General features: G+C 37.3%; 1 protein-coding gene across 1 annotated transcript in view; it reads left to right on the forward strand.

The window, feature by feature from the left end:
• JMJD1C (jumonji domain containing 1C) overlaps positions 1–13828 on the forward strand; it is a 280413-nt gene that overhangs the window by 230608 nt on the left and 35977 nt on the right. The window contains exons 5-10 of the mRNA XM_052640187.1: positions 13–137; positions 1436–1579; positions 1673–1859; positions 1969–3650; positions 6394–6566; positions 6821–9018. Coding sequence (XP_052496147.1) covers positions 13–137; positions 1436–1579; positions 1673–1859; positions 1969–3650; positions 6394–6566; positions 6821–9018 — 4509 coding nt within the window. The remainder of the gene's footprint in view (positions 1–12; positions 138–1435; positions 1580–1672; positions 1860–1968; positions 3651–6393; positions 6567–6820; positions 9019–13828) is intronic.

Raw genomic sequence — 13828 nt, forward strand, 5'->3', positions numbered from 1 at the left:
GTATTTTTTAAGGTCCTTACTCCTTGAATGGATACAGAGTGAGAGTATATAGACAAGACTCTGCCACCCAGTGGTTCACTGGCATAATTACTCATCATGATCTCTTCACTCGCACCATGATCGTTATGAATGATCAGGTAAATAATCCAGATTTGGAAAAGAAACTGTTTACAATTCACATGCTCCATTCCCCCCCCACCCCCAGTGGATCAACAGATTGATACTATTTTCCATCCCTAGGTTTTTTGCATTCCTACAATCCTAGAAAGTTCTCATCTATATGATGTTACATAGAGTTCACTTGACGTTACAGCAAGATAGTGATGCCAAATTTATCTCAGCACCAAGAAAATCAGTCCCTAAAATGGAGGCATCAGACTCTTAATTGTTTAGTCTCTTTTTTGTTCATCCTTAAGTCAGGTAAAACTTTCTTAAAGTCTTAGCTTTTCTGTCTCTCCAGTAATAAAAGATATTTCCCAAGTGGTTTCTTTTCACAAATGAAAACTTAAATGTACTCTAAAGTTCTTTTTACATTCACTTTCAGAGTAGTTTTACTCCTTTAAGTTTTATAGTGAATATGGAGAATGTTAAGGATATGAATTTCATAGGGAGTTTTAAGCAACAGTCTGAAATTAAATTCTTAATTTCAGATCTTTTAAAGCTGTACTGTATTTACCCCCCAGAAAATAGATACTTGCATCTTCCTGACTGAATGGATTGTGGAGGGTATCTGACTAAATAAGAACTCCCTCTATAAACAATGCAGATGCTTTGGTTAAAATTTTCATCAAAATGCTAAATGTATAATTTATTTCCTTAAAAGCTAACAAACGTTGACCTCTCACTGAAGCACAAAATTGCCTTTAGTTTTTAAAATAGTTCTCTCTTTAGCCTCAAGATTACTATTCATTTATACAATTTTTGTCCTTTTCTGCTTCCCATGCTCTATTTTCTCTTTTGGCCACGCTGCACAGCTTGCAGGATCTAGTTCTCTGACCAGGGATTGAACCCAGGCTGGCAGTAAAAGCATGGAGTCTTATCCATTGGCATGTCAGGGAATTCCCATCATGCTTTACCTTCCTGTTATATTTTACAGCTGTTTTCTGAAAATTATTTTTTATTTTTGAAATATATATTATGACTTGGCAATATATTCTTGAATACCTCTAATCCTTGTTTTTCAAGGTATACCTGCAATAGATGTGTTTGCTTTTTAAGTTTTGGTTAGAACATGAAACAGTTACCTTCATAACATTTGGGAGATAATTTTATCTTTAATGATTAAAGATGATTTATTGTAGTCTGACAGTGTCTTACAAATTAGGTATCTCAAACTGATTTCTAAACATCTTTACTCAGTAAAGAAATTGTACCTATCATTATATTGGCTAGCTGATTGGATTTAATTTTGTTCTTGTTTTGTGTCATGGATTAGGTACTAGAACCACAGAATGTCGATCCTTCTATGGTTCAAATGACCTTTCTAGATGATGTTGTTCACTCTTTGTTAAAAGGTGAAAATATTGGCATTACATCACGGCGAAGGTCTCGTGCCAGTCAAAATAGCAACACTGTTCACGTATGTATGTTGTTAGTGATGGATTATGGTAAAATATTTTCCCTTGAATTACTTAGGATCAGGTAGTAAATAGTCATTATCAATTATTTTTAGGGTCATTATACACGTGCCCAAGCAAATAGTCCCAGACCAGCAATGAACTCCCAAACTGCTGTACCAAAACAGAATTCACACCAGCAACAAAGAAATATTCGTCCAAATAAGAGGAAGGGCTCAGATAGCAGTATACCAGATGAAGAGAAGATGAAGGAGGAAAAGTATGATTATATAGCACGAGGAGGTAGGACCCACCAACTTTTAAAGGCATGGGAACAAATAAAAATTCATTTAAAATATGCTTTATTTAATATTGATATGAAAGGTAAAACTGTTTTTTTTTAATCTCCTAGAAAATCCTAAAGGTAAAAAACAGGTGATGAACAAAAGAAGGAAAGCTGAGGAGGATGAAAAGAAACTAAATATGAAAAGACTTCGAACCGACAATGTTTCAGACTTTTCTGAGAGTAGTGACTCAGAAAATTCAAATAAGAGAATAATAAATAATTCCTCAGAGCAGAAGCCAGAGAATGATTTGAAAAATAAAAACACTTCAAAGATAAATGGAGAAGAAGGAAAATCTCAGAATAATGAGAAGGCAGGAGAAGAGACACTAATAGATAGCCAGCATCCCTGGGATCAAATACAGGAAGATAAAAAACATGAAGAAACAGAGAAACAGAAGTCTGTTGACTTTCAGCGTCAAGAAAAAATGATTATCCATTCATCAGAACAGGCCACACTTTCTGATCATAATTCTAGTGATTTACTTCTTCAGGAACGTAATACAGAGAAGACACACACAATGGAATTATTACCAAAGGAGAAGTTTGTATCCAGACCGCCCACTCCAAAATGTGTTATTGATATTACAAATGACACTAACACAGAAAAGGTGGCTCAGGAAACCTCAAGTAGTACCTTTGGCCTTCAAACACTTCAGAAAATGGATCCTAATGTTAGTGATTCAAAACATTCAATTGCAAATGCAAAATACTTGGAAACAGGAAACCAAGATTCTGACCAGAACTGGGTCAGTGATGTAGTTAAAGTAGATTTAACCCAATCAAATGTAAGGAATGCTCCTTCAGGAAATGAAAACTTGAGTGTGGAAAAGGAGAAAAATCAGTATGTCTCTTACTTATCTTCTCTAAGTGCTGTTTCTGTCACAGAAGATAAGCTGCATAAGCGAAGCCCACCCCCAGAAACCATAAAATCTAAACTTAATACTTCAGTAGATGCTCACAAGACAAAATCCAACCCCTCACCTGAAGTTGTTAAGCCTAAAGTCAACCATTCCCCTGATTCTGTGAAGTCTAAAGCCACTTACGCAAACAGCCAAGCTGCTGGTGAAAGAAGACCAGCAAATAAGATAGAGCATGAGTTATCAAGATGCAGTTTCCACCCGGTTCCTACTAGAGGCAGTACATTAGAAACTACAAAAAGCCCTCTAATCATTGATAAAAACGAACATTTTACAGTTTACAGAGATCCTGCACTTATTGGGTCAGATACAGGAGCTAATCACATTTCACCTTTTTTAAGCCAGCATCCTTTTCCTCTTCATTCTTCATCCCATAGAACATGTTTAAATCCAGGTACCCATCATCCTGCCTTAACTCCTGCACCTCACTTACTGGCTGGATCATCCAGTCAAACTGCATTACCTACGATTAACACTCATCCTCTGACTAGTGGTCCACACCATTCTGTTCATCACCCTCATTTACTTCCTGCTGTGTTACCCGGAGTGCCTGCTGCCTCCTTACTTGGTGGCCACCCACGACTAGAGACTGCTCATGCCAGCAGCTTGAGCCACTTAGCGTTAGCACACCAGCAACAGCAGCAGTTGTTACAGCACCAGTCACCTCATCTTCTTGGACAAGCCCATCCATCTGCTTCATATAATCAGCTTGGACTTTATCCAATTATTTGGCAATATCCAAATGGAACACATGCATACTCAGGACTTGGTCTGCCTTCTAAGTGGGTTCACCCAGAAAATGCGGTTAATGCTGAACCTTCGTTAAGGAGGGTAAGTTAAGCTGTGGTTTACCATATGTCTCATATTTATTAATCAACATATACACAGGTGCTTTTTTCAGTATCCCGTTAATTTTTTTTTAGATTTCTTACTACAAAAATGTGCTAGAATTTTATATATATATAATTTTACTCATTTATGGCTGTACTGGGTCTTCGTTGCTGCATGGACTTTTGTGGAGAGCAGGGGCTACTTTGTAGTTGCGGTGTGCGGGCTCCTCATTCCAGTGGCTTCTCTTGTTGTGAAGCACAGGCTCTAAGGGTGCTCAGGCTTCAGTAGTTGTGGCTCCCAGACTCTACAGCACAGGCTCAATAGCTGTGGTGAAAATCAAAGTCACTCAGTCCTGTCCAACTCTCTGCGACCGCATGGACTATATAGTCCATGGAATTCTCCAGGTCAGAATACTGGAGTGGGTAGCCTTTCCTTTCTCCAGAGGATCTTCCCAACCTGGAGATTGAAACCAGGTCTCCCGCATTGCAGGCTGATTCTTTCCCAGCTGAGCCACCAGGGAAGCCCAGTAGTTGTGGTGCACGGGCTTAATTGCTCCTTAGCATGTGGGATCTTCCTGGACCAGGGATCAAACCCCTGTCTCCTGCGTTGGCAGGTGAATTCTTTACCACTGAGTCATCAGAGAAACCCATGCTACAATATTTTAAACAGTTATTTTTCTAATGATTATGGAAGTTTTGATGCTTAGTAACTTTGGAGCTGAAATCTCAGAAAATCCTGTTTATTTTTTTTTTAAGCCAATTGAAAGAGGTAAACTTAAGTTGTTTCTAAAATTCCTATAATGAAAAATGAGTGTTTTCACAACTGATTGTGGTATATACCCATAGTTGTTTTGCTCAGGTAAATTCCTAGAAGTGAAACTTCAGGATTTAAAATTTATATAAAATTATAAGGCTTTTGGCATGTATAACCAAGTAATTCTTAAGAGAAAAATTATTATATTTCCCAGCTGATATGTCACTGATGTATACTACAAGCTATGCCTGTCTAAGCCCCTTGTTCTCTTAAGGCTGCTAACATCGGAGTTTCCTGATATTTGGGTGTGAAGATGGGGCTGATGTTCTCTCTACCTGACAGAGTATTTCTGAAGATGGTGGTGCGGGGCTCTTATTCCTTCATGGGCTGTGTGGTTTTTGTAACCAAATTAATTTTCATGCTAAGAAATGGTTGTTGAGGGCATTACCAACCCCACTCTAAAAAATGGGAGATTGGGGATCACTGCTAAACTCCAAGAGACAACTTAATCATTTGTGTAGACCAGGATGCACTTTAAGTATCCTCTAGAATCTTGTAAAACACATTTTAAAAATTTACTTTTATTGTGATAAAAGCCACACATTAAATTTATTTAACCATTTTAAAGTGTGCGGTTTAGTAGTGTTAAGTATATTGCCATTGCTATTCAACAGATCTCTGGAACTATTTCCTCTTCCAAAACTGAAACTCTGCCCATGAAACATTAATTCCCTTTCCCCCTAGTTCTTAACACCCACCTTTACTTTCTATTTCTATGATTGTCTGTTTTATATACTTCATATAAAGTGAACTCATATAGTATTTCATGTAGCATAATGTTGTCAAAGTTCATCCTTGTTATAGCATGTAATAAGATTTCCTTTTTAAGCTGTGCAGTATTCTTTTTTATGTATATTTAGGTATATACCAATAACTCTTGTTATCTGTATAACTTCTGATTTCTGGATCTTGTAGAATTGAAACCTTTTATACATATATTTGAATGATCATGTGTGTGTATATATATACATTTTTTTTTCTTATATGAGGTTTATGGTGTATATTTTTAGTCTAAGAAATTTTATAGCAGCATATCTTTGGTGTGATATATTGTTTTCACATTCTCATTTTGAGATGTCAAATTTATTCACTTTGTTAAAACCAAAGGATTATATTTTCCCAATATCAGACTCAATACAGTATAACTCAACAAAGCATGTTCTGGAAGAGTTTCAGTGAGTCATAGTATAGAAACAGTCTTGAAGCATGTAATTAGATAGTTGTAAGTCTCAACATAGACATCAGTGTCACCAGATACTACGAGAAAGGCTGCCTGTTAATATTAAAAATGAGTTTTGTTGTACCTCCACACTTCCAAGTTTAATGGCTACAGTGAAATGGAGTATAAACGGGCCTTGCAAATATAATTTTTGTGCCCAGTCTAAATGAATTATGACATTGGAAAAACTACTTTTGACAACAAAAATTGGCAAATAAACCAGATGAAATCTGGTGAAATGTATTTTAGCAACATGTTTTCTTTGTCTACTAGTAGCAACATGGTCTCTTGGTGTTACAACGTTAGGAAATCGTAAAACCTAGGTTCTCTGTACGTCATTTGTAAGGTAAAGGCACTGGCTTCAAGATCTGCAGTCTGTAAATAACAACACATTTCTGGAAATAATTTTTTTGCCGGCACCTCCTGGCATGTGAGATATTAGTTTCCCAACCAAGGATCAAACCCGTCTCCCCTGCAGTGGAAGCACAGATAACCACTGGACCACCAGGGAATCCCCTGGACAAAACTGTTTTAATGCTGATTAACTTTCTTCATCATATGAAAAAATCCAAATAACTATGGTAGTTGTCTCAATACTTCTCATAAAATATATTTACTGAAAGTCACATACTTCATAAATACACTGTAAAGTCCTACTGTGATACTGTATTTAGCTTTTTCTAGTAACTGAAGGATTTTTTTTTTTTATAGAATTCTCCCAGTCCTTGGTTACATCAACCTACCCCTGTGACCTCAGCAGATGGTATTGGATTACTTAGTCACATTCCTGTCAGACCTTCCAGTGCAGAACCTCATCGGCCTCTTAAAATCACAGCACATTCCAGTCCACCATTGACAAAATGTTTAGTAGATCACCATAAAGAGTAAGTTCACCAATGCTTAAAACATATCTTTTATAGTTTTTCTTAATTGTTTATAAATAGGTATTTTTAACAAATGTCTTAAAACTAGGCTTAATAATTATTATTCTGGTTTTATATCCCTTCTAATTTTCTTAATATTATAGCACTTGCAAAGTCATGTTTCACTCTTATTATACAATAGTATTGCATAGAAGCTATACTTGTATCATACAAGAAAAAGTGTTTACAGAAACCTTCGTGTATTTTCTTTACAGAGAATTGGAGAGGAAAGCTTTCATTGAACCATTGCGTTCTGTTGCATCCACATCAGCCAAAACTGACCTGGATCTAAACAGGTCACAGACTGGAAAAGATGGTCACTTGCATAGGCATTTTGTGGATCCTGTATTGAATCAATTACAGAGACCACCCCAGGAAACTGGAGAGAGATTAAACAAATATAAGGAGGAGCACCGTCGAATTCTTCAAGAAAGTATTGATGTTGCTCCCTTTACGACTAAAATCAAGGGTCTTGAGTGTGATAGAGATAATTATTCCAGGGTAGCATCGTCATCTTCTAGCCCTAAGAGCCATCTCATCAAACAAGACAAGGATATAGAATCAGATCTTTATAAAATGAAGCACTCAGTGCCTCACAGTTTGCCTCAAAGTAACTATTTCACTACATTGTCTAATAGTGTAGTCAATGAGCCACCAAGGTCATACCCATCCAAAGAGATTTCAAATATTTACACTGAAAAACAGAGTAATACGCTTGCAACAGCAGCTAATCCTCAAACTCTGACTTCGTTTATATCGTCTCTTTCAAAGCCTCCACCTTTGATAAAACATCAGCCAGAAAGTGAAGGTTTAGTAGGCAAGGTACCAGAACATCTTTCCCATCAAATTGCTTCTCATTCAGTAACAACTTTCAGAAATGACTGTAGGAGTCCTACTCATTTGACAGTTTCTTCTACAAATACACTCCGGAGTATGCCTGCTTTACATAGAGCACCAGTATTTCACCCGCCAATCCATCAAAGCCTGGAAAGAAAGGAAAGCAGCTATAGTAGCCTTTCCCCTCCAACGTTAACTCCAGTGATGCCTGTAAATGCTGGTGGAAAAGTTCAAGAATCACAAAAGCCTCCAACACTGATTCCTGAGCCAAAAGATACTCAGGCAAGTTTTAAGAGTTCTTCTGAACAGAGTTTGACAGAAATGTGGAAATCTAATAATAACCTCAGCAAAGAGAAAGCTGAATGGCATGTAGAGAAAAGCAGCGGAAAGGCACAGGCTGCCACGGCATCTGTCATCGTGCGTCCACCTTCTAGTACGAAGCTTGACAGTGTGCCAGCAGTACAGTTAGCTCCCAGAGATCGAGCTAGTGAGAGATCTTCACTTGGGGCAAATCAAACAGATTGCCTCAAACCAGCAGAAGCTGGAGAGAGTGGAAGAATCATTCTGCCAAGTGTGAATTCAGACAGTGCTCACATAAAATCCGAAAAAAACTCTCAGGCTGTCTCACAGGGCAGTGTTCCCAGTTCAGTCATGTCTGCTGTAAATACAGTGTGTAATACCAAAACGGATACATTCACATCTGCTGCCACTACCCCCAGTGTTTCCAGCTGGGGTGGTTCAGAAATAATTTACTCATTATCAAATACCATTTTGGCCTCTAAATCCTTAGAATGTACCTCTTCAAAAAGCGTCAGTCGCTCAGTGGCTCAAACACAAGAATGCACGGTCAGCATCACAGCTCCAGTTACACCAGCCAGTAGTAAGACAGGAAGTGCTGTTCAGCCCAACTCTGGGTTTTCAGGCACAACTGATTTTATTCATTTAAAGAAGCACAAGGCAGCATTGGCTGCAGCTCAATATAAAAGTAGTAATGTCAGTGAGACTGAGCCTAATGCTGCGAAAAATCAGACATCTTCAGCCTCCCATCTCTTAGATAGCACTGTAGTCTGTAGTACAATAAACAAAGCAGACTCTGTAGGAAATGGGCAAGCGTCCCAGACAAGTCAACCAAACTACCATACTAAACTGAAAAAAGCCTGGCTTACGAGACATTCAGAAGAAGACAAAAATACCAATAAGACGGAAAATTCAGGGAGTTCTGTATCAGAAATTATTAAGCCATGTTCTGTCAATTTAATAGCCTCTACATCTAATGATCTACAAAATAGTGTAGATAGTAAGATCATAGTTGATAAATATGTAAAAGATGATAAAGTAAATAGAAGAAAAGCCAAACGAACTTATGAATCTGGCTCCGAAAGTGGAGATTCAGACGAAAGTGAAAGCAAATCAGAGCAAAGGACTAAAAGGCAACCTAAGCCAACTTACAAAAAGAAGCAAAATGATCTTCAAAAGAGAAAAGGTGAAATGGAAGAAGATTTAAAACCCAATGGGATTCTCAGCAGGAGTGCCAAAGAGAAAAGTAAATTGAAGTTGCAGAGCAACAATAATAGTGGTAAGTAAATTAATTATTTTTTATCTCAAGTAAAATGGGCTATATGTTCTTGCAATGTTCTCTAAGAATTAGAGAACTTAAAGGCATCTTCGATTTCATTCATTTGCCCTAGTGTAATGTGCTCACTGACTTCATTTCTACATTTCACAGGTACCCTGTAAGAGGAAATGAGAGAAGGTCTGTTTCTTTTTCAAGAGGCTTGTGGAAAATATGTTTTTACATAGCACTCATGTTGGCAAAAACCCACTGTGTACTTCAGTAGTTGTTCAGAATTTTGACCATCTCTATACACTGAAACTGGCTTTCGAATACACGCATACCTTGTTTTACTGTGCTTTGCAGATACTGCCTTTTTTTTTTTTTTAATAACAAATAGAAGGTTTGTGGTAACTCTGTGTAAGGAGAGTGTTGGCACCATTTTTCCAGTGTTTACTAACGTCATGTCTGTCATATTTTGGTAATTCACACTTTTCCATTGTTATTATACTTGTTTTGGTGATCTGAAAAGGTGGTTACTATTGTAAAAAGATTATAAATCACTGAAGGCTGAGATGATGGTTAGCCTTTTTTTTTTAGCAGTAAACTATTTTTAAATTAAGGTATGTGTATTTTTTAGACATAATGCTGTCGCACACTCTAGACTTTCTTACAGTGTAACTTTTATATGCACTGGGAAAGAGGAAAATTTGTGTACTTTTGGTGGTGGCCTGAAACTGAACCCACACTATCCCTGAGGTATGACTGTATTAGATATTTGCCTATAACAAGATAATAGTTGAAAAAAGAATTCATTTTCACAGAAACTTCCTTAAAGTCTCACTTGTAGAAGAGAACTACAGAATAGTGTGGATATGGTCCATATCTCACCCTTCTGTCATCTGGAGACAAAATTGAAAACCTAATGAAATTAACTTCTATTTAACTAATAATGTTACTCACTCAAATAGTCCATAGCAGTGGGTAAAAGTTGAAGAAAAACAGGGGTTTTGTGGTTTTGTGTATTCATTTCTGTATTCAAGAAGAATTTCCATAATTAGTAAAAGTTTCAAAACTTGTTTGTGGCTACAGGGAAGAATACATGATCAGTTCAGTTCAGTCGCTCAGTCGTGTCCGACTCTTTGCGACCCCATGAATTGCAGCATGCCAGGCCTCCCTGTCCATCACCATCTCCCAGAGTTCACTCAGACTCACGTCCATCGAGTCCGTGATGCCATCCAGCCATCTCATCCTCAGTTGTCCCCTTCTCCTCCTGCCCCCAATCCCTCCCAGCATCAGAGTCTTTTCCAATGAGTCAACTCTTCGCATGAGGTGGCCAAAGTACTGGAGTTTCAGCTTTAGCATCATTTCTTCCTAAGAAATCCCAGGATTGATCTCCTTCAGAATGGACTGGTTGGATCTCCTTGCAGTCCAAGGGACTCTCAGGAGTCTTCTCCAACACTACAGTTCAAAAGCATCAATTCTTCAGCACTCAGCCTTCTTCACAGTCCAACTCTCACATCCATACATGACCACAGGAAAAACCATAGCCTTGACTAGACGGACCTTAGTCGGCAAAGTAATGTCTCTGCTTTTAAATATACTATCTAGGTTGGTTATAACTTTTCTTCCAAGGAGTAAGCGTCTTTTAATTTCCTGGCTGCAATCACCATCTGCAGTGATTTTGGAGCCCGAAAAAAAACTGTTTCCACTGTTTCCCCATCTATTTCCCATGAAGTGGTGGGACCAGATGCCATGATCTTCATTTTCTGAATGTTGAGCTTTAAGCCAACTTTTTCGCTCTCCTCTTTCACTTTCATCAAGAGGCTTTTTAGCTCCTCTTCACTTTCTGCCATAAGGGTGGTATCATCTGCATATCTGAGGTTATTGATATTTCTCCCGGCAAGCTTGATTCCAGCTTGTGCTTCTTCCAGCCCAGTGTTTCTCATGATGTACTCTGCATAGAAGTTAAATAAGCAGGCTGACAATATAGAGCCTTGACGTACTCCTTTTCCTATTTGGAACCAGTCTGTTTTTGACTCTAGAAGTAGTTTTTCTCAGTTTGCTTATTTTTTTAGGTATGTTGCACAATGCAGAAAGAGGTTCATAGTTCCACTATCTGTGTATTCATCCACATGCAGTATATGAAATATTTGTGACAATGTGGACATCCAGAAGTACTTTGCATAAACATTTGGATGCTTAAAGGCTCTTATTTGGGCCTTTTCTGTGAATGAGGTCTTTCCCATATGCCTGTGTGGGAGCCAGAGGCAGTGAAGGAGAGAAAAGCAGGAGGATGGAATCATAGGAAAGGACAATCAGCAGTGAAAGAACGAAGGAAACCAAGCTCAGCTAGAGACAGAGGCTGACAGACTGAAATGCCAGCATAAGAAGAAAGAAAGGGAGGGAGATTGACAAAAGAGAATACAGGATGCATGCCATTCATTTGAGAAGTGGAACATATACCCTGTTGCTTTTTCTCTCTGCAGTGTTCTGCTTACTTCCCTAATGAATTCGAGAGGCTTAGTGTGGTCAATAAGTGTGATTTCTCTTTTGTTTCACAAAACATTTCTTTAAGTGTTGAGTATTCAGATACTGTAGTTAAACTTACAGAAAACAGAGATAGGAATCTTCCAGCTTTTAATGCTTATGATATTGTTATAAACTTAAATTTATAAAATTAACTTTTAATGAAGTATATATTCTGTTTTCATTTGGAGACAGTGACTATACATGTTTCCAAGTAAGTTTTAAGACAAACTGGAATCAGCACTTCCCCCTCCCCAAGTTGTAAGGCTTAGTTAAATCTCCCCTAAGGTAAATAACATTTAGCATAACACAGACTACTTTAAGTCCCATTTTTCCCAAGTCCAAAATAATATTAAGTGACTATTAAACACCACCTGTTAATTATGGGGAGAGTTGATTGGATTTTGTTCTGGGCTCTCTAGAAAAGTTCTTTAAATTGGGAGTTCATAAATTCTAAACCTGAGTGGGTTATTTACCTCATGGATTAAATCTTTGTCCTTTTCATGTTCATTGCAGTTATCATCAATCATAGTCAACTGAAAAAAGAGTGAGGTCTGTACATAGTGTAATATGATTGCATGGATTATTATACATATGTAATTATTACACAAACATAGTGTGGTTTTTTTTAGTACATTCTAAAGCCAGGTATAATAGAATTTGCTTTATCTGCTATTTTGAAATATCTTCATGTCTGTGGCCTTTTGTTACTGATAATTAAAAGTTATCTGCTTTTCCTTGACTAATTTTTTAGATAATATTATTTTGTGTACTGAAATTATCCATCAAATTTAAATTTAAGTCTTGTGATACACAAAAACAGTGGTTTAACTGTTACCCAAGTTCATTTCTATACCTCAAAAAAATATTTTGTGGGTGATGGCATGTATCACAGATTAAAGGTTAGTGTGTATTTTTCTTATTTTCTTCTCCCTTAGTTTTCTGTTGCTAGAGCAGTTGCTTTAAGGATTTGCTGAAAATTAGAAAACTAAGGTTGAATCTCGTATAAAGGAAGAATAAATATCCATTGAGTTAGATATTTTTTTGTTGACCAAGTGTCTCAGTCTCAAACTTTTAGATTTTAGATGGCACCAATAAATTATATACGTAGAATTGAAAATGGAGTTTTATTTTATTTACTATTCAAATAATATTACAGTAAAATATATAGACAGATTTCAGCATAGTCACAATTGGCCTAGGCTAGAAGCAAAAGATATAATATCAAAAACAGACTCTATATGACCTTATAAATTATCTTTATAATTCATTCATTTACTTTAAAAAATGGTCTACGTGTTCATTTCTGTCACAGAATTGAGAGTTGCTTTGAAATGAATGTCTCATTCTTTTTTTATAATACTATATTTAAATTGTTCACAGTAGTATGGTTATCCATATTTCAAATGGGTGTTCCATTGTCTGGAATGTAAAGGTATATTGGTTAATAGTCCTTTTTCAGTTTAAGTAGGAAGATTTCACTTAGTTTATTCTGATATAATAAAGTAGTAAATAAATGCGGAGAAGGAAATGGCAACCCTCTCCAGTACTCTTGACTAGAGAATCCCGTGAACAGAGGAGCCTGGTGGGCTGCCGTCCATAGGGTCAGCATGCTTGCATATATTGGAGAAGGAAATGGCAACCCCCTCCAGTGTTCTTGCCTGGAGAATCCCAGGGACGGAGGAGCCTGGTGGGCTGCCATCTGTGGGTCACACAGAGTCAGACACAACTGAAGCTACTTAGCAGCAGGAGTAAATAAATGATTGGAAGTAGTATACCAAAAAGTATCAGCACTATTCTGTTGTTCACTCTGATTTCTAGAAGCTCTAAATTTTTTTATATAGTTCATCAGAGAAACCTGTCTTACACACAATGGAAGAAATAACAAGCCTTTTACCAAGCCTTCTGAAAACATTTTTTATTCCATAAGTGGTATTTGTTTGCCCACGTATGTGTTTCTCTAGTGGATTAAGCCAAATGGCTCCTTGCCTTTTGTTAGTGACAGAACATGTAATTGTAAAGAACCAGGAGCAGTCATAAAAGGGCTTGATACTGGCGCCTGTTTGAAATGGGCCACCCTGGAGTTTAAACCCCGTGTTAAGATGTATGTGATCTTGCTGCAGTTGTACTGTGCATGCTATCAACAGGTGATAGTAAGCACTCAGGACAACAGTTCTGCTATATGCTTCTGCAAAAACTATATAATCTCAGGAGAACACTTGAACTGACTCTGATCCACAAAATGGGCATGAGTAGTAAACACGATGGTAGGAAATAGTTTATTCTTTCACCATGATAGAAATAA

This window comes from Budorcas taxicolor, chromosome 5 (genome assembly GCF_023091745.1).
Source record: "Budorcas taxicolor isolate Tak-1 chromosome 5, Takin1.1, whole genome shotgun sequence".
Taxonomy (NCBI): Eukaryota; Metazoa; Chordata; class Mammalia; order Artiodactyla; family Bovidae; genus Budorcas; species Budorcas taxicolor.